Here is a 21291-nt window from a genome sequence, read left to right on the forward strand (position 1 = left end):
GGAGCGGTCGTGAAGTGATGCAATTGTTTATTGAGACAACTGCCTTAAGCAGTCAGTGGTATGAGAAGCGCCTATTCCCTAGAATGCCCGAAGTTTTCATTCAGATACAGGAGCCCACACCGTTATTTTCGTGCCGACGCCAATGTAATCATTCCACGACCCAATCATGAACTCATGATAACGCTCTAGTGCTTCATGGAAGACGCCCTCCTCTTGCGGGCCTCCTCGTGTGCGGCCTTGGCGTCGTTGATGCGCTTGGAAAGGATCTGAGCGTACTCGTTCTGCAGTATCATTAGCCTCTGTGCGTCTTGTGGTGAATGGTGTGAACGTACGGCAGCATCCTTGGAAGCCTCCGCGCGACGGCGCTTGAGTGCGAGCCTGTGGCGCTTGTGCTGGAGACGCTGAGGAGTAACAAGACGCTGGATCTTGGGGGCCTTGGTGTAGGGCTTTGCGCCCTCCTTCTTGGGGACGACTTCACGGCGAATGACGAACTTGCGGACCTAGACACGCAACGATTAGTACTCAAACCTTCAAACTTTCTAGCTCACTTCTTGTTGCTCAGACTCAATGCGCTGCTTGTAGCAGGATGAGCGAGACTCAATCCGCTATGCGAAGCAGGATTGGCGAAGAAGCTATGAGAGAACTCACATCATCTTCCTTGCTGAGACCGAAGAAGCGGCGGATCTTGGTGGCGCGCTTGGGACCGAGGCGCTTGGGGTGGACAATGTCGGTCAGGCCGGGAATGTCCTCGTCGCCCTTCTTGACGATGCTGAGGGCAAGGACGGAGAGGTCCATGCCGACGATGCATCCACGGACGGACTTCCTCTTGCGCTCACCAGTGCGGCGAGGGCGGTAGCAGGAGTGGCCGTCGGAGAGCAGGAGGCGGACACGGGTTGGGTGCATGACACCCTGCTTCATCGGGAAACCTTGCTTGTCGTTACCGCCGGTGATCTTGACGATGTATCCCTTGAACTCGTCGCCGATGCTGTCGGCGGGGACTTCCTGACCCATGCGGCGCTCCATGAAGACGCGGAGCTTGCGCTCATCGTCGACCTCGATCAGCTTCTGGGTGCCATTGTTGGGGTATGAGATGTTGAGCTTCATCTTGACTGCGGCGTCTCGACGGCGTGTGGAAGCTGCAACGTTAGTAGATTGTCGTGGTGTTGTCGGGGTCGTGGCCTGCGAAATTAGAATTATCGAAATGGGCCTTCGCTTCGTAGTGCGCGCTAATCGGAATGGAGATCATCACGTGCTAGCGCGACTTTCAGGTACAGCCCGCGGGCAACTGCGACCAACAACATGATGCGCCCCACCGGATGTGGACGTTTTCACATGCTCGTGCTTTTACAATCAGGAACTCTCGTTATGCGAGGTTGGAACTTGCAGTACAATGTCTTATGCTGAGCTCTGCGCGGGCACACGAGCAGTTCATAGCGAAGAGGCAGAGACATGGAGTACTTGATCAACACTTGCATTGCATTGCCAGTATTCTGGCGTCGCAATGCTGGGTGGGCTCTGGCTTCGCAATCCAGATTGACACTGCATACTCATGTTCACGAAACAGACTGGAACAGGCGAAGTAAAGTTGTGCTTTAACGTATTTGCGCTATTCGAACGGGATATCATACTATGCCATACCCATTAGACTCATTGCAACCAGAGTCCTACCAAAGGTATCCCCACTGTCCTTAATACACATGCTATCATTCCTAACTCGAAATCGAGTCATCCCAAGAGGTAAACCACCAACGCCGGAACCATGCACTCGCGATGTCATTTGAGCAGATGATGCTTTTTGAAAACAAAAGAAAAGAAACGAGGTGATATCTGCACGACCGTCTAGTGCATGAGCTCGACCGGCGGCCTTGATGTGCTCACGGCTATGCCCTGCGCCTTCTGCGATGCGATCGGGCCCTCGACACCCTCCATCGCATCGATGGGTGTCAACGGCTCGGGTGTCTCTGTTGTGTCTTCGACGGATATGGCTGGAAGGTTCGGCGAGTCACCGTGGTCTTCGGGGTGGTAGACAACAGTGGTGCTGCCAGTTCGCCTTCTTGTGATGGATGGGCCGCCGTGGTCGGTCGTAGGCGAAGTCGCATCGTGGTTTGCATGTAACCGGGCCAGCGCTGCCGCAAGGTCTTCCGGGTGTACAATCTTGTTCGGCGCATCCTCTTCCTTCATTTCCCAACCCATGGGTGGAGAGGGCGGCGGCGAGATGAAGAATAGTCGGTCGGACTTTGGGAGGGCGAGGTGCTGGTCTGAGGGGTTCATGGGTGTGTTTACGCCGAAGTATACGCGGATGCGGTAGCCCATGAGCTGTTCGCCATCAAGGGCTTGTCGGACCTGGATCGCAGAGTCGACGTCGAAGAAGGATACTACGATGCGACGGAAAGACTTGAGCGGCGCCCATGTGTGTACTTTCGCATATTTGTCTACGGTTTCGCGGATCTCGGTGAGGGTGGATAGTGAGAAGATCTCGGGTGCGAGAAGATTCTAAACATTGTTAGTTTATGCTCTTAGTTTTAAGGTGAGGAATACTCACGGTTATGATGAGAGTGTTTGAAGGAGGTGATGGCTCGACGAGCGGTGGGAGGTCTGAAAGGTCGAGAGAAAGTGGCGACTTGCTCCCCGATGACGCGCGGGAGCGCATTGGTGATGGAGGTAGAGTAGTCTGCATGTTTGCGATCATTTATGTTGCGCAAAGATATACTGTGGTCTGTTGGTTGAGTTGCTGTGGTGAGTTGGAGGGCAAGAGACCGACAGCGTGTGTCTTATATCAAAGTTCGCCTTCAGCGGTTGGTCGTTGCAGCGCCCGCACGCAAGCAGCGACGGTTGCTCCGCCTCAATCCGCCAAGGCCAGACTCCGGCCATGCCATTTCCCGCGTCCATGTCCCATGTCTCTGCTTCTTTCGCGCCATTTCCTGGGCACCATTGCACTGCCCCGCCCTATTGCTCCCCAACGCACTGTGCTGCTGGAGGTCTCCGGACCTCGGCGGACGCGTCAATAATGGATTCAACTGACGATAGCACGAGACGCAGAGAAAGGAGAGGGCCTCAGCCTCGCTGATGCATAGTCGCCTGCCACTCAGCCTCATGTCCACGAAAGAAACATCTACCAGTGTCTCGCTGGTTCCACAGAACATCCTTTACTGACTATTCAAGCACCGAGTCCACTGTTAGTGTCCGGCTTATCCATGTTAGGACTACACAGCATGCATGCAATACCATCAAGGCCTTATCTCGTCCGACTGGGCATGTAATAGGTCATCACTCGGCGGCAGACTCGTTTATTGTCCGTCTGCCATAGGCATGCGATACGGCAAGGACAACTGTTCAACTCGGTCGGCTCATTTCGCAACACAGCCATAGGCGCTTTGCGCTTGAGGTTCTTTGTCGGCCAATAGTACCCTTCATGTTTGGATTTTGTTGTGATGCTCAAGTCAGGCTTGGCCCATGGAAAATGTCTCATGTGTTCAACTGCAAGGCTGATCAAAGGCCATGCTTGTCTCGTGACTGTCTCGAGCTCCGCGTACGCCGGGCGCATCCACAAGTCTTGATGCGCACAACCGTTGTACATGTCTCCTGTTTGGTGTGTACAATCAACGCACGAGACGGTAGCTGCAGGTGATGCTATGACGACTCCGCCTTTGCGAAATCTACGGTTTCCCTAGTAACTCTTAAGCATAGAACTCAGACGTCATCCAACCATCAATCTTGGTCTATGTGACCCTGCATGCAATTCTACACTCGGCGCAATCTCGCCAGCTGCTGACCCGTATGACGATGCCACTGTCAATGGTGTGGCTGGTTCTAGGTGTGGCGTAGATGCATGCGCCACACCTTGACGCTAGGCTGCTTCGCTCCCAGACTCACCTCAAAGAATCTCCATCAGGACGACGACCCTAGCCAGCACACCCCACACACGCCAACACGTCTCTCTCCGCCTCCGAATCCAGTCGCCCTAGTACCTCGGCTCCATCACAAGCCTCGCAAGCACACAGCCCTCTCCTCCCTGAAACGACGACGCGATGGACTACGACCCAGATGGCGGCGCAATCAACGTGCGCTTCCTCCAGGTACACCGCCCGCTCCGTCTGCCCCAGGACACGTCGAGCTAACCCAGCTATGCGTAGGCCGACAGCCAGCGCGCCAACTTCATCGTCCAGAACTTCAATCTCGAAACCGCAAACTCGCTCCGCCGTGTGATGCTCGCCGAGATTCCCACCCTAGCCATCGACGTCGTAGAAGTGTTCGACAACACATCCGTCCTCGCCGACGAGTTCGTCTGCCACCGTCTCGGCCTCATTCCTTTGTGCTCCAAAGGCGTAGAAGAGCTGCTGTACTCGCGCGACTGCGACTGCGAAGGCTACTGCGACAATTGCGCCGTCGTTCTCACCCTCAACGCGAAATGCACAGGAAGCGAGATTATGAAGGTGTACGCGCGGGATCTGGTGATTGAATCTCGGGCACCAAACGAAGAGTTGGGGAAGCCGGTCATCACTGATTCAGAAGAGACGGGTAGTTGCATTGTCAAGTTGAGGAGAGGCCAGGCAATCAACATGAAGTGCATTGCGAAGAAGGGCATTGCAAAGGAACACGCGAAATGGGCGCCTAGTGCAGCCATCGGCTTCGAGTACGATCCGGCGAATAAGCTACATCACTTGGACTACTGGCACGAGGAGGACGCCGACAAGGAGTGGTATGTTTTGTCTAAACCATCCGAACATTGTGTAATAGCACGTCTCTAACAGATATCCAGGCCCAAAGACGAAGCCCGCATAAACCTCGACGGCGGACCTCCCAACCCCGACGAACCCTTCAACTTCGACGCTGCCCCATCACGCTTCTTCTACGACGTCGAAACAGTCGGCGGTCTCGAACCAGATGAAATCGTTACACAAGGCATCGCCATCCTACAACGCAAACTCGCCGAGATCATCAAAGAATTGTCTGGCGGCGTTGGAGGCCCGGAGGACTTTGGCGGCGCGCAGAGCCCAACACTGAACGGTGCTGGATACGGTGATGCGGGTGGCTATACCCCCGTCGGAGGAGGCGGATACGGAGGAGCGAGCTCATGGGGCGGTGCAGCACAAGGAGGAACTACGCCATATGGAGCAACGCCTTACGGGCAGTCCAATTGGTAGACGAAGAGAGTGGCGTGTTTGGGTGTACAACATTGCATGGGCCTGGCGTTCTAAAAGGTGTGCTCGTCAACAGACTGCAAGACTGCTCAAAAGATACGCAGTCCTTCTTCACATATTGGCATCTATCACGAAAACAAGGACATTTTGCGAATCGCTATCGAGAATGAGTTGATGCGAATGGCATTGATATCTCTGCTAGCCCTTTAGGCTGCCTTCTTTTGCTCATGGTTCGTCATATCTAATATTACAATATACGCAAAGCCATTTCGTCATCATGCTTGCTTCAACTTTTCCAAGATGCGTCTGAGAGGGGAATATGTGTACACAAATGTACCTCGTGAATTGACACGAAAACGCCATGCCCCCAATGTACCGTGCCAGATCAAAGCAGCCAACCTTACAATGGAGCCGAACCGAAGTAGTCATACACATGCGAAGAAGATCGTGGCGACAGCGACAGAGGTCCTGGTTCGCGTAGAATGAAGCTCATATTGCTTCTAATGATGTCGGGTTTAAGCGTTCTTTACAACGCCAACCTTGGCCGGTCGCAGTGTCCGGCCGTTGAGCTTGAAGCCCTTCTGCTGTGTGTGGAAGCAAGTTCCGTCCTCCTTGTCCGGCTGCGGCGCTTGGAAGACCGCCTCGTGGATGTTGGGGTCGAACTTCTCGGCCGCCTCGCTGGGGTCGAATCGCTCCAGACCGTGCTTCTTCAGCGTGTTGATGAGGATGGTGTCGGTCATCTTGATGCCGTCGTGCAGGGCAATGAGGTCGGTGTTATCCCCCTTGAGCTTCTCTTCTGGCACGGTGCCAAGGGCGCGGTCGAGGTTGTCGACGGACTCTACGAGGTCGCGGGCGAAGCGCTGGATGGCGAAGTCTTTAGCGGCCTTGATTTCGCGCTGGGTGCGCTCTTGGAGGTTGCGGAAGTCGGCGACTGAGCGGAGGTACTTGTCCTGCGGAGGCATGTCAGTCTGCTGGTGTCATGATTTAGGTAGCATCGAAGCCTACCTTCAAGTCGACAATTTCCTTGTCCTTCTTCTCTAGCTGTTCCTTCAATTGTGTTGCCTCATTGTTCTCTGCGGGCGCATCCTCCTTCTTCTCGGCAGCCTCGCCCTCCTTTGCTGGTGCAGCATCTGAGTACCACCGGATAGCGGGCGTCGCGACTGCTCGTGTGATGGGTGATTGTTGACGTAGTGGCGCAAAAGGCCGTATTGAGCGGGCAGCCTGCTGTCTTGAGGCGCGGAGGATGGTTCTTTGCAACATTGTGTGGTATGAAATGTGGAATGAAGCAGAGGATGCGATGTTTCTGCGAAGGCGATAGTGTAGCTCAGGTGGATGCGATGATGATGAAGACGTTCGAGAAAAATTCGGAGCTGTGAGTGACGAATGCCTGTGCTTCCATCAGGGTCCAATTCTTTCCGTTCCGAGGCGGACCCTTTCCGAACAATTTGCCTTCGGCCATCGCATACGCCTTTGACATGCATCTCGACAAGTCAATGCCATGATGCGTGATGCGTCCTTCGCCAGTTTTCTCCTTGCGTATACGCTCGTTTGTCTCGCGACATGACGTCGTCCCGCCATCTGCGACAGTCCAGAAACCCATTGAGGCGGCCTATTACCGCGGGGGTACATCACGAGGCGTAATCCTACAGCCGCAAGCCTTGCCTAAAGAGCGCGCAAGATGGCCGACCATATTCCGCCAGATCATGGGGAGTGGTGATCCCTATGGGCGGCAACTTGACGGCATGGGTGCGGGCATATCGAGTCTGAGTAAGATATGTCTCGTAGAACCCTACGGGAGGAGAGTGGCTTTGCCCGAGAGAGCCACTCGATTTCGAACAGGCTTTGGTGGTATTGATGCAGTTCGTAAAAGTGCGCAGGCTATACAGGCTGCAGAGGCTCTGGAAGAGGCGGGATTGGCCGGGGATGAGCCAAAGCTAGACATTGATTACACATTCGTTGGCTTGGGCATTGAAGACGATGAAGTTGACGTCGCAGGCAACTGTGGAAACATGAGCAGTGCAATTGGCCCTTATGCTTATAACGCCGGTCTTCTCCCATCAAGGGTATACGCCCAGGGAGACGGAGAGGTCACAGTCAAGATACGGAACACCAACACTGGAAAGCTGCTCGACTCTACCTTCGAAGTCATTGGAGGACAAGCTGCCGTCGCGGGTGACTACAGCATTGACGGCGTTACCGGAAAAGGCTCAAAGATCAGATTGGATTTCAAACGTCCATACGGCAGCAAAACTGGCAGAGTGCTACCTACTGGCAGGAGAGTGGACAACATTGGGGGCTACAGAGTATCGTGCATAGACGGCGCGAACCCAGCGATCTTCGTCCGAGCAGACGATGTCGGAGTGGATGGTACCATCCTACCCGACGACTTCAACAATCTTCAGGAAAAGCTTGCTTTGCTCGAAAGCATTCGCAAAGCCGCTGCCGTTGTCATGGGTATTGCACCTACAGAGGATGAGGTCCCTCGTACCGTTCCCAAGATCGGCATCGTATCACAGTCATCTGCGCACCCCGTCCTGTCAGGGAAGACTCTCAAGGCATCACAGATGGACATTGTCGTACGTTTTCTCTCAGACACACAGCCTCATCGAGCCATTCCTTTGACTGCTGCACTGACGACAGCCGTCGCGGCGCGCATTCCCGGAACAGTTGTCGAACAGATGCTTGCTCCGGAGCCTTTAATGGAGGGTGCCATCACCATAGGTCACGCAAGTGGTCGACTGCAGGTCAACGCCACGATGGATGCAAGGAACAAACTCATCCCCGCCAGTGGTACGGTATACAGAACCGCGAAGAGGCTGCTCGAAGGAAATGTATTCTGGGCCGACAAATTTGGGGAGACGGAACTGAGGGAAGACACTACTGAAACCAATACCACCTATGGTAGTAACGGCCGACACTCTCTCGGGTTAGCTTTCGTTCTGGAGAACCGCGGTAAAGATTCATCCCACCTCTTCGAAGAAGACGTCGCACGTGCAAAGCAACAAGAATCGGACATGGACCAAATCATAAGCCAACAACCGACTCTAGAGCAAATTGAAGAAAACGAGCAGAAAGAGGAGCCCGAGGTCCCGATCCTAGTTTACAGACCCCTCCCCGACCCGCACAGGAAGCGACGCGACCTACGGGAAATACCCAAAGAAGAAGATGCTCTCACACTCGCCATCCAAGGCCTACACTCCGAACTCACCGGACTGCTGCACGATGAAAAGATCATGGACACCACGGAACAGAACTCCAACCTTCTCGAAGCTGTCCTCAGGGCACACCGTGACATACAAATCAACTCCCTGATCCAAAGGCGTTCAGCCGAGAAGGCTAGCGAGAAGGCGAAGAAATCTATGGTTCAGAAAAGTAGAACTCGTGCACAGAAAGTTACAGCGGGCGGGAAGTTGAGATGGGAGCATGTGGAAAGGGCAATCTCCGCCCGCGTTACGGAGCAGGCAAGAAAGAGGGTGGAGAGTTGGGGGAGGACGGAGAGGACGGATACCAATGATATGGATGAACATATGGGGAAGAGAGTGGAAAGGGAGATGACGCTCCAAGGTGATGGCGGTGAACAACATAATGCGAAGAGATCGGTGAGAGATGACATGGAGGAATGGATGAGGAGCCAAGAAGAGGAAGAGAGAGGCGATGGCGGTGAGCAGCAGAAGACGGAGAGATCAGTGAAAGAAGACATGGAGGAATGGATGAGGAAAAAGCAAGACGAGGAGCAGAAAAGGGCGTTTAGAGAAGACATGGAGATATGGAAGAGGAACGCCCAAGAAAAGAAGGAGAGGATAGAGAAGAGGGAGAGAGAGATGATGAGAGATGACATAGAGGGATGGGAGAGGAGCCAAGAAGAAGAGGAGGAGAAAGAGAGAAGGATAAGGAGAGAAGCCTTGGACGAAATCCTGAGCAACCGCGAAAAGGGTGACACTTCGATGTTTAGTAAGGACCCGGACTTTGATGCTTTGGCTGAGCGAGAGCCGGGGAAGAGGACTCCTAGAGATGTAGGACCGAAGATTAGCGTTTACCCCGTTAAGACGGCGAAAATGAAGGCAAAGCGGATGAAAGCTCTATACCGTAAGCCGAGGTCGTGGAATTCGAGATGACGAAATGAAAAGAAGAGTAAAGGTTGCAGCTTGTGCCATTTGCAAAGACTGGTGAATAGTAACAGACTGGAGCAGACCTCGATTGTAATTCAGAACCAAAACTTTTGATTCCCAGACTAGGAATAAGTCTGCTCATCTCAACCTATATCCCTATCAACTCCCTGAAGACTTACCTTACCTTACCTTACCTACCTGATAATCGTGCCCTGCCTTTCAATACCGCCAGCATAAGGACCCTCAAGGATGTCACTTCCACCTAGCAAGCCCATCGAGCCACCACCCAGCAAGCCCCCCGCGCCCATACTGCCCCGTCGATCACTCCATATCTCGTGGAACCGAATCGCCATATCACTCGCGGCGACAACAATGCAACCTTCCTCAACACCTCTCCGCGACCACACCCCGTCTTCACCCCTCGCCCTCCCACCATCACGATCGTCATCTGTTTGCGGACCGCTCGTTGGACCGCCTGGGTAAGCGACTGCGCACAACGCGCGATTCTCGTCGTACCACGGGACGGCAACGACTTGTTCGCAGCTGGGCCAGGCGAAGACGGCGACACGGTAGGGGTGTTCGGGTTGCGCGAAGCCGAAAGTTGCTGCGATCTCGCGGCGCGTCTGGGACCAGATGAGACTGGTAATTTGAGCTGCGCAGTCGATGGTCGCAAGACAGGTGCCGGAGCGGGTGTGGTAGAAGTGGATGCAGCGGTCGTTTGAGCCGCCCCCGACGGCTAGGAGTCCGCGTTGCCAGGGGCAAAAGGCCATGGCTTTTACGGCGGCGTTGAGCGTCCATGTGTGTTTTGCGGCTGATTGCGCGAGATGTAGGACGGCGTTGTTGCTACGGTTGGTTACGGTGTAGATGGATTCGCCACGGGGACCTTCGCGGACGTCTAGGATTGCTGATGTGTTTTCGCTTGCGGGGTTCGATCGGAGCACCTTCTTCGTTTCGAAAAGATTGCAGTTGTTGTCGTTCCCCCCACTCGCGAAAAGCTCACCGTCGGACGACCATGCTAGACCACAGATCTGTTGGCTGTGGATTGAAAGTCGAGCCAGCAGGGTCATGGCGCCAGTCCAACCGAAGAGTTCACTGTGTGTCTCTGACGGCCATTCTACACTGTAAAAGTAGATGTGACCGACTTCGTCCCCGATGAGCAACTCCTCAGTCGATACAGTCATTGCTCTATCTCGGAGAGAAGGGCGTTGCACAACAGTCGGTCTCCAGGATACACACGATACAGGCTTGGGTTGAGTTGCATCGAATCGTGGCTCAGCATCCAGTGGGCTCCATAGCAAGATGCGGCCATCGGCTCGTCCCACAGCAAGGATCGCTTGACCGCCTGCTGTAGAGGAAAAGTCTAAGGATGTGACGTGCTGAACATCTGCGGGACCGTTTGGCGGCACAGCGTTCAGCGAGTCTGGCGTGTTGACACCGTTTCTCTCAGACCAGAGATGAACAAAATTTCCTAGGCCGACAGCCAGACACTTGGAGGTGTAGGAATATGCGAGTAGGGTACAGTAGTAGTCGTCGCGGAGGTTAGGGGCATCGAGAACTGTGAGCGGAGTCAGTATTGAGAAGTATCGGTAATCAGAAGAACATATCGAAAAGGCAAGATCGGCACCGGTCTTCGCTTTGGTGGTGTCTGGCGGGGACCTTTCATCTCAGATTAGCAGCGAAACTACATTTGGAGTCCATAGCAAATGAGAACAAACTCGAAACGACTCCGTCCCTAGTCCAAGCTCCGTCTCGCCAGACATGTTTTGCCTGCGATGCAGGACCACTATGTGGTGAGCTCGACGACACTGGAGAAGATGAGTGTTGGAGGATGCGATCAGTCGGGTCAATGTCGAGCGCCAGTGCGAGACGTCTTTCGTAGGCTTCAAGTTCGGCATCGGGATCTGCTCGGTTCAGGAAAGCCGATTTGTACAATGGCGCGTTTGTTCCACTCCCAAGCATTCCACCTCTACCAGTGGAGACTGCTACTACTGTGTCACTCACAGCAGAAGGCCCACCAACATTCCAGACAGCGCCAGCGCTGATCTGGCGAGTACCCAGAGGTAGAGGGGTTTGTCTGAAGTTGACGTTTCTTCTGTTTGCATTTGCCCGGCCTGAAACTACAGAGTGTGCCTCCCTGAGGCCGCGTAGTTCTTCGTTCATACGGCCACTTCTGCGCAGTCGGCGACTGAAAGCATCTGTTCCTGTACGTATGCCACGATTCGTGTTCTGTTCCTTGTTCCGACGCTCCGCAGGGCTGTTGAGCTCGAAGCTTTCTCGTGTGATAGTGGGTGGTCGGCGGCAAGCGATAAAACGATCTGGTGTACTTGTTTGGGGTTGACGAGGTGATGCTAGCAAGCCACCTCGTGCTTGCCATTGACTGGATCTGAGGGGAGAGCTGGCATAGCGCAAGGGAAGACGGCGAAGCTTGGTGGGCGGAGAACTGTCGTCAGCAGAGATGTCAACGCAGCCTAAGTGCGGTAGATTTGGTCTTTCGAACGTAGTGACTGTATCTGTTGGAATGAGTGAAGGAGATACTGCGCGGCTTGCATTTTCAACTATGCTGTCCGAGGAACTGCGATTGCTGCGTCGTCGCTTGCTGGAAGAGGATTCATCTCGAAGCGGGTTGAGGTCGCAAGGTACCGGCACAGATACGTGATTAGTCGGACTCAGGTCTGGAGTTGACAGCGCTTCAAGACGAGAGAGAAATTTGGACTTGGACTTCCTAGGAGAAGACAATGGAGTTGAGCAATGACTGGTAAAGCCGCTGTCGATATCCCTGAAGAAGAGGCAGCTGCGACTTTTGCGCGGAGACTGAGGCGTCCGAGGTGATGCCCAGCCCTCGGTACTGACAGTCTTCGTAGGAGACAGCGGCGGTGTGAGGTAGCCGGACCGAGACAGAGATGCTTCGTCACCAGTGTCGCTCATGTTGGAACAGCTTGTGTCAAGATGAGTGGACTGGGGGACTGAGCTGTGAACTTCAGCGCATGTGAAGCTGTCTGAAGGAGAGGAGCTAGGAGGCCGGAGACCGGGTGCTGCCTGATGTCCCGGTGTTATTGCTGCTGGGTTAGTAATAGCAATGGCTGCTGAAGGTTGCTTAGGATGTTTGGAGCATCTATAGGGTTGGCGGATGCGGCTAGTGGTGACGGCAACCTTCCGCGAGGGATGACGGAGGGGCAGGGGCTCCACGCGTGTAGTGGGGCAACATTCCGCCGAGGCTGCAACTCGAGGAAGCAACGCTGAAGCCTCCGAGACAGCGCAGAAACATATGGCAAGCGTAAGTTGACTTTACAATCGCTCGGAAGATCCTTGCTGACAAATGTAGCACGGTATATCGCGCGGGTCTGGCCCGGTCGTCCGCTCAGAAGAAGCACGGCAGAAGGAGCTGCGACAGATCACAAACTACAAAGATTTGGCGGATCTGGTGAACACAAAGGTATTGCAGCCAGGAGAAGCATTCATTGGATTCAGCTGACAGTCGCTTCTCAGGTTGCCGAGAAGCAATATACGATCGAAGTTCTGGGCCTAGTCACGAAACTCTTGAACGAGAATCCTGAATACTACACGATATGGAATCACCGAAGACGCGTCTTGATGGCTCTGGTGACCGCAGACACCCCCGAACAATCACCAGACGAACTCTTGCAGGGCGACCTGCAGCTCACATTTGCGCTATTACGAAAGTTCCCCAAATGCTATTGGATATGGAATCACAGAAACTGGCTGTTGCGCGAAGGCGAAGCGCTGATGGGCGCGGATGCAGCACGTAAGCTCTGGTCAGGAGAATTACAACTCATAAACAAGATGCTGCACGCAGACAGTCGCAACTTCCATGCTTGGGGCTACAGACGATTTGTGGTGTCGCAGATTGAGCGTCTGACCACATCCGAGGATGTTCCCGCATCAGGACCAGCACAGAAGAGCCTCTCCGAATCTGAATTCGAGTACACGACCAAGATGATCAAGACCAATCTCTCCAACTTCTCCGCTTGGCACAACCGTAGCCAGCTTATCCCCAAGATCCTCCGCGAGCGCAACGCAGACGCTGAGGCGCGCCGTGTATTTCTCGACTCAGAACTAGCCCTGATTTGCGAAGCCATAAACACCGACCCCTTCGACCAGTCCATATGGTTCTATCACCAATACCTCCTCTCCATATTGTCACCGTCGTGTCCGCCGGATGCGCTTGTCGTCCAGGACCTGAGCAACGGCGAGCGGCAAAAGTACTACGAGCACGAGATGGAGTACATCAGGGACATATTGGAGGACGAGGCGGATTGCAAGTGGATATACGAAGCGCTGCTCGGGCTTGCAGAGGCTTATTTGGAGGTAGATGCTGGGACCGGGTCGTTTACAACGAAGGATATGAGGTCGTGGCTAGACGAGCTGAAGCGTCTGGACCCGCTGCGGCGGGGACGATGGAACGATCTCGAGCGTAGGCTGAACCTATGAAATCCATTATGGTAGCATTCAAGGCTTGCTTTTGGGATTCTCCACACTACTCGTTGCAGTCGCAGGCGCGGCTTCCGTCTTGTTGTCCTTCTTCCATGCCCAGAGCCCAAGCACGTTTGACCACGAGTTGTCGGCAGGAGCGGAGGCCACAGCTTCCTCTTTCTGAGCCTGTACTTGTGCGGAAGGTGGGGGTGCTACAGCACTCGATGCTACGGGGATGGGATTCGGGGTGCTGGAAGCATTTGCAGCGGCGAGTTCCCTGACACGAATGTTAGTGAAAGCGACGAAAGTACCTGTGGAGTCAGCGTACCGTTTGTACTCCTCCTCCATCCGTGCGATTCGCTGTTTCTTGAACTCTCCATCAAACGTAGCCACACCAATTGACACACCAACGATAGTTGCCAACGCGACTGGAAGAATACGTCCCGCCATTTCGTGTGTTCGTTGCGTGAAGTGACTGCCCAGGTGTGGATGAGACTGGCGTGTATGACGAAAGCACTCCCGCGGGCAAAAAGTTGAGCCCGCCGCCGTCGCCAGCACGCGCTAAGCGGAGCACGGGACGACGCGCCATGCCTTCAGCCATCACCCAAAACCTCACCCCGCCAGCATCCAACCGCGGAACGACATGCAGGCGCGTCCAAATGTCCAAATGGCGACAGAAAGGTTTTGTCCAGGACTCGGATGAGGAAGAAGACGAGTCTCAGCTTGAGAGTCAGAGTTCCAGGCAGAGTGTTGGCCTGAGTGGACGCGTCGAACGCGTCGAAGATGGCATCGCGCCGGTCCGACGGCATGAGGCACCCACGGAAGAGGTGCACGGAGTCAACCAAGAGGAGGGAGAAGAGAAGTATGCCGACGAAGGCATCAATGGGATAGAGAAGCAAGAGACGGGCATCGCCACGCCTACCAAACACAGCTCGCCGAGACGCCCTACGCCATCTCCCTTCACGCCCAAATCAACGCGCAGTACAAGAAGAGAGCCCACCGAGAGCCCTGATCCGCTGCTAGGCTCACCTACGCCTAGAAACCGACAGGCTGTACCACCTCCGTCGTCACAGCGCCTGGCATCCCCGATTCTCCAGCCAAGCTCTGCCGTGTCCATACCTCAACTCGACGACGGCCATGTTGTGCCCCTCTCCGATGCCTCGATTACCCCGATACAATCAACTGTCCCCGGGGAACCTCAAACCTCTACACATGCTTCAAGCATACTCAGAGAGTTCGGCATCGCGCCGTTGTCCGATGATTCCGACGATGATCTCTCAGATCCGCCCTCGGACCTGGAATCGCCCCCTCCTGCTTTCGCTGAGCCCCATCGTCGTACGGCAGTTCAAGTTGTCATACCATCCGCAACGGCTCTACAAAGACAAATCGCCGATGATAGGGCAAGACGCGAGTTTCGACAACGGAAGCCCATCCAAATGCACCCATATGCGTTGGAGGGTGAGATGTATCGGAGAGAAGTACAGAGTAGAGGCCTCAAGCCGGTGCGAAGAGAACGTTCACGTTCCCCTCAGGGTCATCACAGACAGCCAAACGATGAGTCGCAAGAACAGGAGTTCAATCCCGATCAAAGCCCCACAAGCAGCCCTCCCGAGGTCGAGATACCCGTCTCTACACCTGTGCTGCCACGTCCAAGAAATGATCTCGTTCATCGGCCTACTTCTGGTCCCGCCAGACGTCCTCCTTCTACACAGCTCCGTCACCCTCATGCAGCCAAGCGTAGGAAGCCTAATTTCTCATCCACACAAGTAGCGGCGGCACCGACAAGCATTTTTGAAGACAGTGATATGCGACGCGATATTTGGTCCATACCTCCGAACTCGCCGCCGTATTCAAGTAGTCCGCCATTACATGGAACCACGTCAGCTCGCCGTCCAGCTATGCTGCGTGTATCAACTCCTGCTCCAAACTTGCCGACGCCGTCTACGTCGTCTGTCATGCAAGAAGACCCTCAGATGCTCCAGGGCTCAGACTCCGAGCCTGCCCCGCGCAGCATACAAAGATCCGGTGGAGAACTGCGTCGGCCAACAAGGGTAGTGATAACGGACAGCTCATCTTCGGCTGCAGGCTCTGCTAGTGAGGCAGAGAAGAGTGACGATGACATGCGTCATGTGGGCCGAAAGATCAAGGGAGTTTTGCCTGCTTCTTGGCTGCGATTCGATCGCCAGGCACAAGAGCGACGGAAGGCTCAACAGCGCGAGCGGGAACGCGCGCGTATCAATGCAGCTGCTTCCCCCGAGCCAACAGTGCCTGTTCGTGGAGTCGCTCAGAGAATCATGAGACCTGCTGGCCGACCTCGACAAAGTTCAGCTTCCAACACGCCTTCGCAAGCTCCTGTTGTCATATCTGATGATTCAGATGACGGGCCCATGGCTTCTGAGCCCCGGCCTTTGCAAAGGGTGCAAGACTCTGTGGCCGACGCCTCTGCGTTAGCTGCAATGTTTGACGATCGTTATGCCGATGACAACCTGTCCGACATGGAACACGACCGTCTACCACTCCCTACGCTCGGTGGGACTGGATCAAAGCGGAGAAAGCAGACCAAACTTACAGACGCTTTCGCGAAATCCAAGAAGGTCAGACTATCAGACGGGTTGGCAAAGAACGTTGGCTCTGGGAAACGATCGTCTGGTGGTCAATCCTCGAACAGGAAGCATGGCCACTCCAAGAAATCACGCAGAACCCCACCACCTGCCATGAGTGTCATTGACATTGATCTTTCGCCTTCTCGACCGAGTAGTAAGATGCCGCAGTTCCTTAGGATCGCCAGACGGCAAGCGCTTCAAAGACCAGATTTAGCCCGTCAAAGTCCACATGACAAGCAGATACGACTGCATAACACTGAAGACACAGAAGAGGCCAATACCACTTTACGACAGTGGCAACGGGGAACACTGAAACCGAGAGCAAATGTCGTATCGCAAAAAAGGAGATCCCGGCATCCTTTGGCTGATCGGATCGATAACCAGCAGCATGCCGAGCAGGTTCCAGTAGCTGACACCGCATCTGCGAAGGGCACTGAGGTACAATCTGAAGCCGGGACGGACGTGTCCCGTACACGCCCACGTAAAAGCATCCCCGCAGGCCTCCATATCTTCCAGCGCTCTACGACCCAGGTCAGGAAATCTACGCAACGAGGAAAGAAACATGTCCAATCAAGCAAGGATCCAGGACGAGCTGGGCGTCAGGTGCCTCTTCCGTTCAGAACCGCGCAACTTGAAGGCGATGAGAACGACTTTGGCCGTGGCCACAGGAAAATCGCATTCGAGAAGGGCCTCTTGCGTGTCGATCAGCAGTTTGGTCTTCAGCTGCCTAGCGAACAGCCTTTCGTAAACCCACAGCTGGCGAGGTATCTCGCAGATGACAATACCGAACTGCCGCCCCTTCCCTCCGCGAGAGACGTCGGAGAAGGCCAAACTGAAGGTCCAAGCAAACAACAACCTCCGGTTCGCAGACGCTTGAAGCGAAAGGTACAAGCGCAACGAATTGATGTCGATGCGCGAGAATACCGCCAGCCAAGCGAGCCAGCAGTTGACGAGATCCTCAAGAACACCGACGCTCCTCAACCACAAGAGGTCGACACGGAAGACGGCTTGCCCGTACTCCACGGGTTGGGTCCTTATGGCACCCGTTACCCGATCACGTTCGATGTATACTCTCTAGCCACCGACACGTACTTCCATTCTTCCACGTTCATCGGGGCTGACGAGTTTCGCCAAGCTCTACTTGTCAGCAAGCCCGGTAGCCGTGACCTCGATGAACTGGCCGGCCATTGCACCATCAGCCATGGCGCTCTGTCAGTCAGATGTGGCCCATGGAATGATGAGACATTTTCTAGGCTACAAGAGATTGTGAAAGCGGTATCAGAACCTGTCGAAGTCCATGGACCCGACCCTGATACGTCATCATCAGTCCACGAAAGTCCGCTGAACTCAGCTCGATTGGCACGTTCACTCATCAGCTATATCACCCACCATCTCAGCTTTTTGGATCCCATCGATCGAGGTGACTGTGTGGCCAAGTTGTTGCGGCTATGCCAAACAATCTTTGACAACTTGCTGGTTGCTCAAGGTACTGTGAACGGCCAAGATCCTAGTCATACTCATAGTGTGGTCCGTGCTATGGCATACCTTCTTGTCATCAGCATTCAAGTCCACTACATCGCTCAACATTCTACCATTGCTCCAGGCAACCAAGTCGGAGTTGTCGGTCTTGCCAAAAGCTTGTCCAAGACTATCGTCGCTCACTTGATGCGGCACGGCATTCCCAGTCTTGGTAGTTTTCTCGAACAAAACCAGCGACACTCCGTACGCGAGAAGGGTATACAAGATACCGACGTGATTGTTGAGAGCACGGTCATATGCATGCATGTTTTGGAAAAGATGGACATACCAGCATGGGGTTTCTGGGATCTGGCCAGTCAAGAGCTTAGTTCCAAGTTGGGCAGCGCTACTACTTTGCCTGCCTTTGAGGCCACCTGGGCCACGATGTTCACCTTGCTCCCCTACAACGAGATCGATTCGACCGGCATACCGCTTAGAAGCCGGAGGGAGACTTTCCAGAGCGACAATTGGGCTTGCATCCGAGATCTACTGCGCAGACTATTCGAGTTATACCCGAGTACGTACAGAAAGCACAGCACGTCGCTGAATGGATACGTCCGCGCCAACCTTGCACGATGCCACCGGTTAATTGCTCATTGGCACTGGAGACGTCCGGAGTTGATGCTCAACGCCGTTTTGGATTTCTTTGGCAAGAATGGACTCAAAAGTCTACGACGTGAAGCAGGTGCTGGGTCGGTACCCTTTCTCAACGACCTTGCCACAGCCCCGTCACTCAACGTAGAGCCGAACGAGAACTCCTTTCACATCGCACTGAAGTGTCTCGCTCTAGGTCTCCAGGGTATGAGTAATGCCTATCCCGAGAAGAAGATTCGTAGCTTTGTCTTCCGCTCTTTACCTAATCATGGGCGTGCTTACCCTAAGGATCAGCCCCTGGACGAGGAAAATCTCGCAGCGCTACGCAATCACCATGACCTACTCTCAACGCTATACTGGGCTGCGCCACCCGCTTGTCGGCCAAAGCTTGATCACATTCGTGACCTAGTCAATCACGAGAGCTCTCATCGCGAAGCATGTAGAGTTAGCGTTCGAGCCTGGGCCAACCTCGCTACGTTTCAGCTATCAACCGAAGAGCCATATACCTCCGCACGGCCATTTGCATCCTGGCACAAAGACATCATGCACCAAACGCTCATTCAGTACAAGTTGGCAAAGACAGAAGCTGACGACTATCTCAAGTCTGGTGTTCTGGACGGCACTACTGATGTCTCTGCCGTCATGGTTCGTCAAACGATGGAAAAGAACCAAGGGCAGGTCATTGCGACGCTAAGAGACTGCATTGCAGGGATGAGCAGGGCCATTCAACATGCAAAAGATCAATCAACTTTAAGGGCATTTTTGGTGGACTCCGATATCATGCATCTTTTGGAGCTCCCTCATCTGGAAGATCTTCGACTCGTGAACGTTATTCGCGACGTCATGAAGGTCCTTCAGGATTATGCGAAGATTCAGAAAGCCAACTTGAAGAAGGACGTAAGCCAACAGACAAGCGAAGAAAGCCAGGACTACGGTGACTTTCCCGATATGGATGACCTGGAAGATATGGATGTCGATGTCCCCGCAAAGACCGTTCAACAATCGGGATTGGATTTCATCCAGACTCCACTTTGGCACTTGCTGTCGAACGCGTTTGGCGCGGAGAACTCGCCAGATGATAACCTGCTCATGGACTGCATCGATACATGGGTTCGAATTGCAGAAGGCCAGGTCCTATCGGGTGAAAGATCATGGTCTTACTATCTCGATTCGTTCAGCCAAGTATCGTGGAAGCAGTTACGCCAGACTGAACAGACGCGCAAATTCGGCCCATACTTCATGGCTGCTCTCGCCGACTGTGACTCAGCCGCGTACGAAGAGCATCGACATGAATTTTTCCAGGCACTGATGGTAAGCTTGGTCGAGCGAGAGTCGATGCTGAGGTTTCAGCACAGACTGCTGCACGCCATCGCGCAGACGGACGAGCACCACCCGCTCATGCAAAACCTACCTTTCTTCCGCGATCTAGAGACTGGGAAATGGGACATCACTGTCGACACTCTGCGTACGCGACGCCTTGCCCTCATCTCCAGCATTCTCTCCAACATGCGCGACGATATTCACGCCATCACTCGAGCCGAACCATCACGTCTCGGCGAAATGAAACGACTGTACGCGTCAATGCTGAAGGACTTCATGACATCGATGAAGTACAACTACCAACAGCTCCGCCAAGGCACAACGGTGACCGGCGCATATGTCGAATTCGTGCAAAAGATCGTACGGTTCCTGAAGCAATACACGAACGACATCTGCCCTGTGCTGCCTTTCTTCACAGACTCGGTCGCTTTCCCACTCCCAGCTGGAGACCCCACCTACGTCGTCGCTCGCCTCTGCGGATATGCGCCTAAGCTTTCTGATGCAGGGACTGCGAAACAGCTGTCTTTCTTCATCCAGACTGTCGCGCAACAGGCCGCTGCCGACAATCAACAGGCCTATCTTGTCAACCAGCTCACAACTGCTCTTTGCACCGATGAAGCGCCAACTGGCGATAGGGTAGCACTTCGATCGGTATTGCTTCAAGGAATTCTTCCAGCGTACCTGGAAGAAGCCTTCTCATCCAGCACAGCCTTCGCCATTGCTAAGCCCATATTGCAAGCTCTGCCCGCGATCCTGGACACGATGATCTTTGATTTGCGCGTCACCCAGCCAGAAAGTCTGGCTTCGACCGTCGGCTGCATCGTATCGGTATCACACGCCTTCATCCGGGGCACAGAACAACTAAAAGACAACCATCATCTGCTCCAGCTACCTTACGTCCTCGCCGCCTTCACGCATATGCTGCAAGCTCTCAAGTCCGTTTTGTCTCCGCTCGAATACATATGCAGTCGCACCATGCCGTCCGCACATCTCAATCCACCGCCACTCATCACCTACATCAACGAGCTCAGCATCTTCATCGCCGAACTTCTCCGCGGCGCAACACCAGATACCATCCCCTCTCACGCCGGTGATGCACACGCGCCGCCTCTGGAAAAACAGCACGCTGATCTACTAGCTTTCTGTCGCCGCGGACTGGAAGACAGCTTAAAGACGAATTGGAGTGAGAGCGCTGGGTCTATATGGTTTGGTCAGGGCCATGCTCGCAGGGAAGTGTTGTTTGATATCGGGCGTGTAGAGGAAGAACGAGGGAGACTGGAAGGAGGGATAGAAGCGTTCCAGGATGCGCTTCATGATGTTTATGGGTTTGGCGACGACGGATATGATGGGGAGGGGGAAGGGAATGGTGGGTATGACATGGTAGTTTAGTAACGTCTTGAATTTAGCGGCATGAAAACGGCGTACACTGGCATTTTTCAGATTACATGAGTATAATAAGGATCACACTGAAACAATTACGCTCCACAAGTATGCGCGGATTCATCAACTAAACACCATGAGAGCACCTCACACAACGAAAACCCTGAACAGGTCTGCAGCCTACATCAAGATGGC

At 54.1% G+C, this 21291-nt stretch overlaps 9 protein-coding genes across 9 annotated transcripts; 4 read left to right on the top strand and 5 right to left on the bottom strand.

The window, feature by feature from the left end:
* Positions 1-185: 185 nt before the first annotated feature.
* Positions 186-1104, bottom strand: J4E87_001929 (uncharacterized protein; the record flags this gene model as incomplete). The annotated part of the gene is made up of 3 exons (XM_049373569.1): positions 186-281; positions 333-500; positions 649-1104. The coding sequence occupies 3 exons, from the start codon at positions 1102-1104 to the stop codon at positions 186-188; spliced, it is 720 nt and encodes a 239-aa protein (XP_049236939.1).
* A 735-nt stretch (positions 1105-1839) lies between these two features.
* J4E87_001930 (uncharacterized protein) lies at positions 1840-2677 on the bottom strand (the record flags this gene model as incomplete). Its single annotated transcript, XM_049373570.1, has 2 exons — positions 1840-2493; positions 2543-2677. The coding sequence occupies 2 exons, from the start codon at positions 2675-2677 to the stop codon at positions 1840-1842; spliced, it is 789 nt and encodes a 262-aa protein (XP_049236940.1).
* Positions 2678-4028: 1351 nt separating this feature from the next.
* J4E87_001931 (uncharacterized protein) lies at positions 4029-5144 on the top strand (the record flags this gene model as incomplete). The annotated part of the gene is made up of 3 exons (XM_049373571.1): positions 4029-4076; positions 4134-4699; positions 4760-5144. The coding sequence occupies 3 exons, from the start codon at positions 4029-4031 to the stop codon at positions 5142-5144; spliced, it is 999 nt and encodes a 332-aa protein (XP_049236941.1).
* A 512-nt stretch (positions 5145-5656) lies between these two features.
* J4E87_001932 (uncharacterized protein) lies at positions 5657-6401 on the bottom strand (the record flags this gene model as incomplete). The annotated part of the gene is made up of 2 exons (XM_049373572.1): positions 5657-6091; positions 6147-6401. The coding sequence occupies 2 exons, from the start codon at positions 6399-6401 to the stop codon at positions 5657-5659; spliced, it is 690 nt and encodes a 229-aa protein (XP_049236942.1).
* A 443-nt stretch (positions 6402-6844) lies between these two features.
* Positions 6845-9256, top strand: J4E87_001933 (uncharacterized protein; the record flags this gene model as incomplete). Its single annotated transcript, XM_049373573.1, has 1 exon — positions 6845-9256. The coding sequence occupies one exon, from the start codon at positions 6845-6847 to the stop codon at positions 9254-9256; it is 2412 nt and encodes an 803-aa protein (XP_049236943.1).
* Positions 9257-9444: 188 nt separating this feature from the next.
* Positions 9445-11410, bottom strand: J4E87_001934 (uncharacterized protein; the record flags this gene model as incomplete). The annotated part of the gene is made up of 2 exons (XM_049373574.1): positions 9445-10805; positions 11035-11410. The coding sequence occupies 2 exons, from the start codon at positions 11408-11410 to the stop codon at positions 9445-9447; spliced, it is 1737 nt and encodes a 578-aa protein (XP_049236944.1).
* Positions 11411-12515: 1105 nt separating this feature from the next.
* J4E87_001935 (uncharacterized protein) lies at positions 12516-13699 on the top strand (the record flags this gene model as incomplete). Its single annotated transcript, XM_049373575.1, has 3 exons — positions 12516-12524; positions 12573-12683; positions 12737-13699. The coding sequence occupies 3 exons, from the start codon at positions 12516-12518 to the stop codon at positions 13697-13699; spliced, it is 1083 nt and encodes a 360-aa protein (XP_049236945.1).
* Positions 13700-13717: 18 nt separating this feature from the next.
* On the bottom strand, positions 13718-14131 carry J4E87_001936 (uncharacterized protein; the record flags this gene model as incomplete). The annotated part of the gene is made up of 2 exons (XM_049373576.1): positions 13718-13958; positions 14010-14131. 2 exons carry the CDS (start codon positions 14129-14131, stop codon positions 13718-13720), a joined length of 363 nt encoding a protein of 120 aa, XP_049236946.1.
* A 209-nt stretch (positions 14132-14340) lies between these two features.
* J4E87_001937 (uncharacterized protein) lies at positions 14341-21105 on the top strand (the record flags this gene model as incomplete). Its single annotated transcript, XM_049373577.1, has 1 exon — positions 14341-21105. One exon carries the CDS (start codon positions 14341-14343, stop codon positions 21103-21105), a length of 6765 nt encoding a protein of 2254 aa, XP_049236947.1.
* Positions 21106-21291: the final 186 nt, after the last annotated feature.

This window comes from Alternaria ethzedia (genome assembly GCF_023757985.1).
Source record: "Alternaria ethzedia strain BMP 0044 chromosome Unknown scaffold_3, whole genome shotgun sequence".
Lineage (NCBI taxonomy): Eukaryota > Fungi > Ascomycota > Dothideomycetes > Pleosporales > Pleosporaceae > Alternaria > Alternaria ethzedia.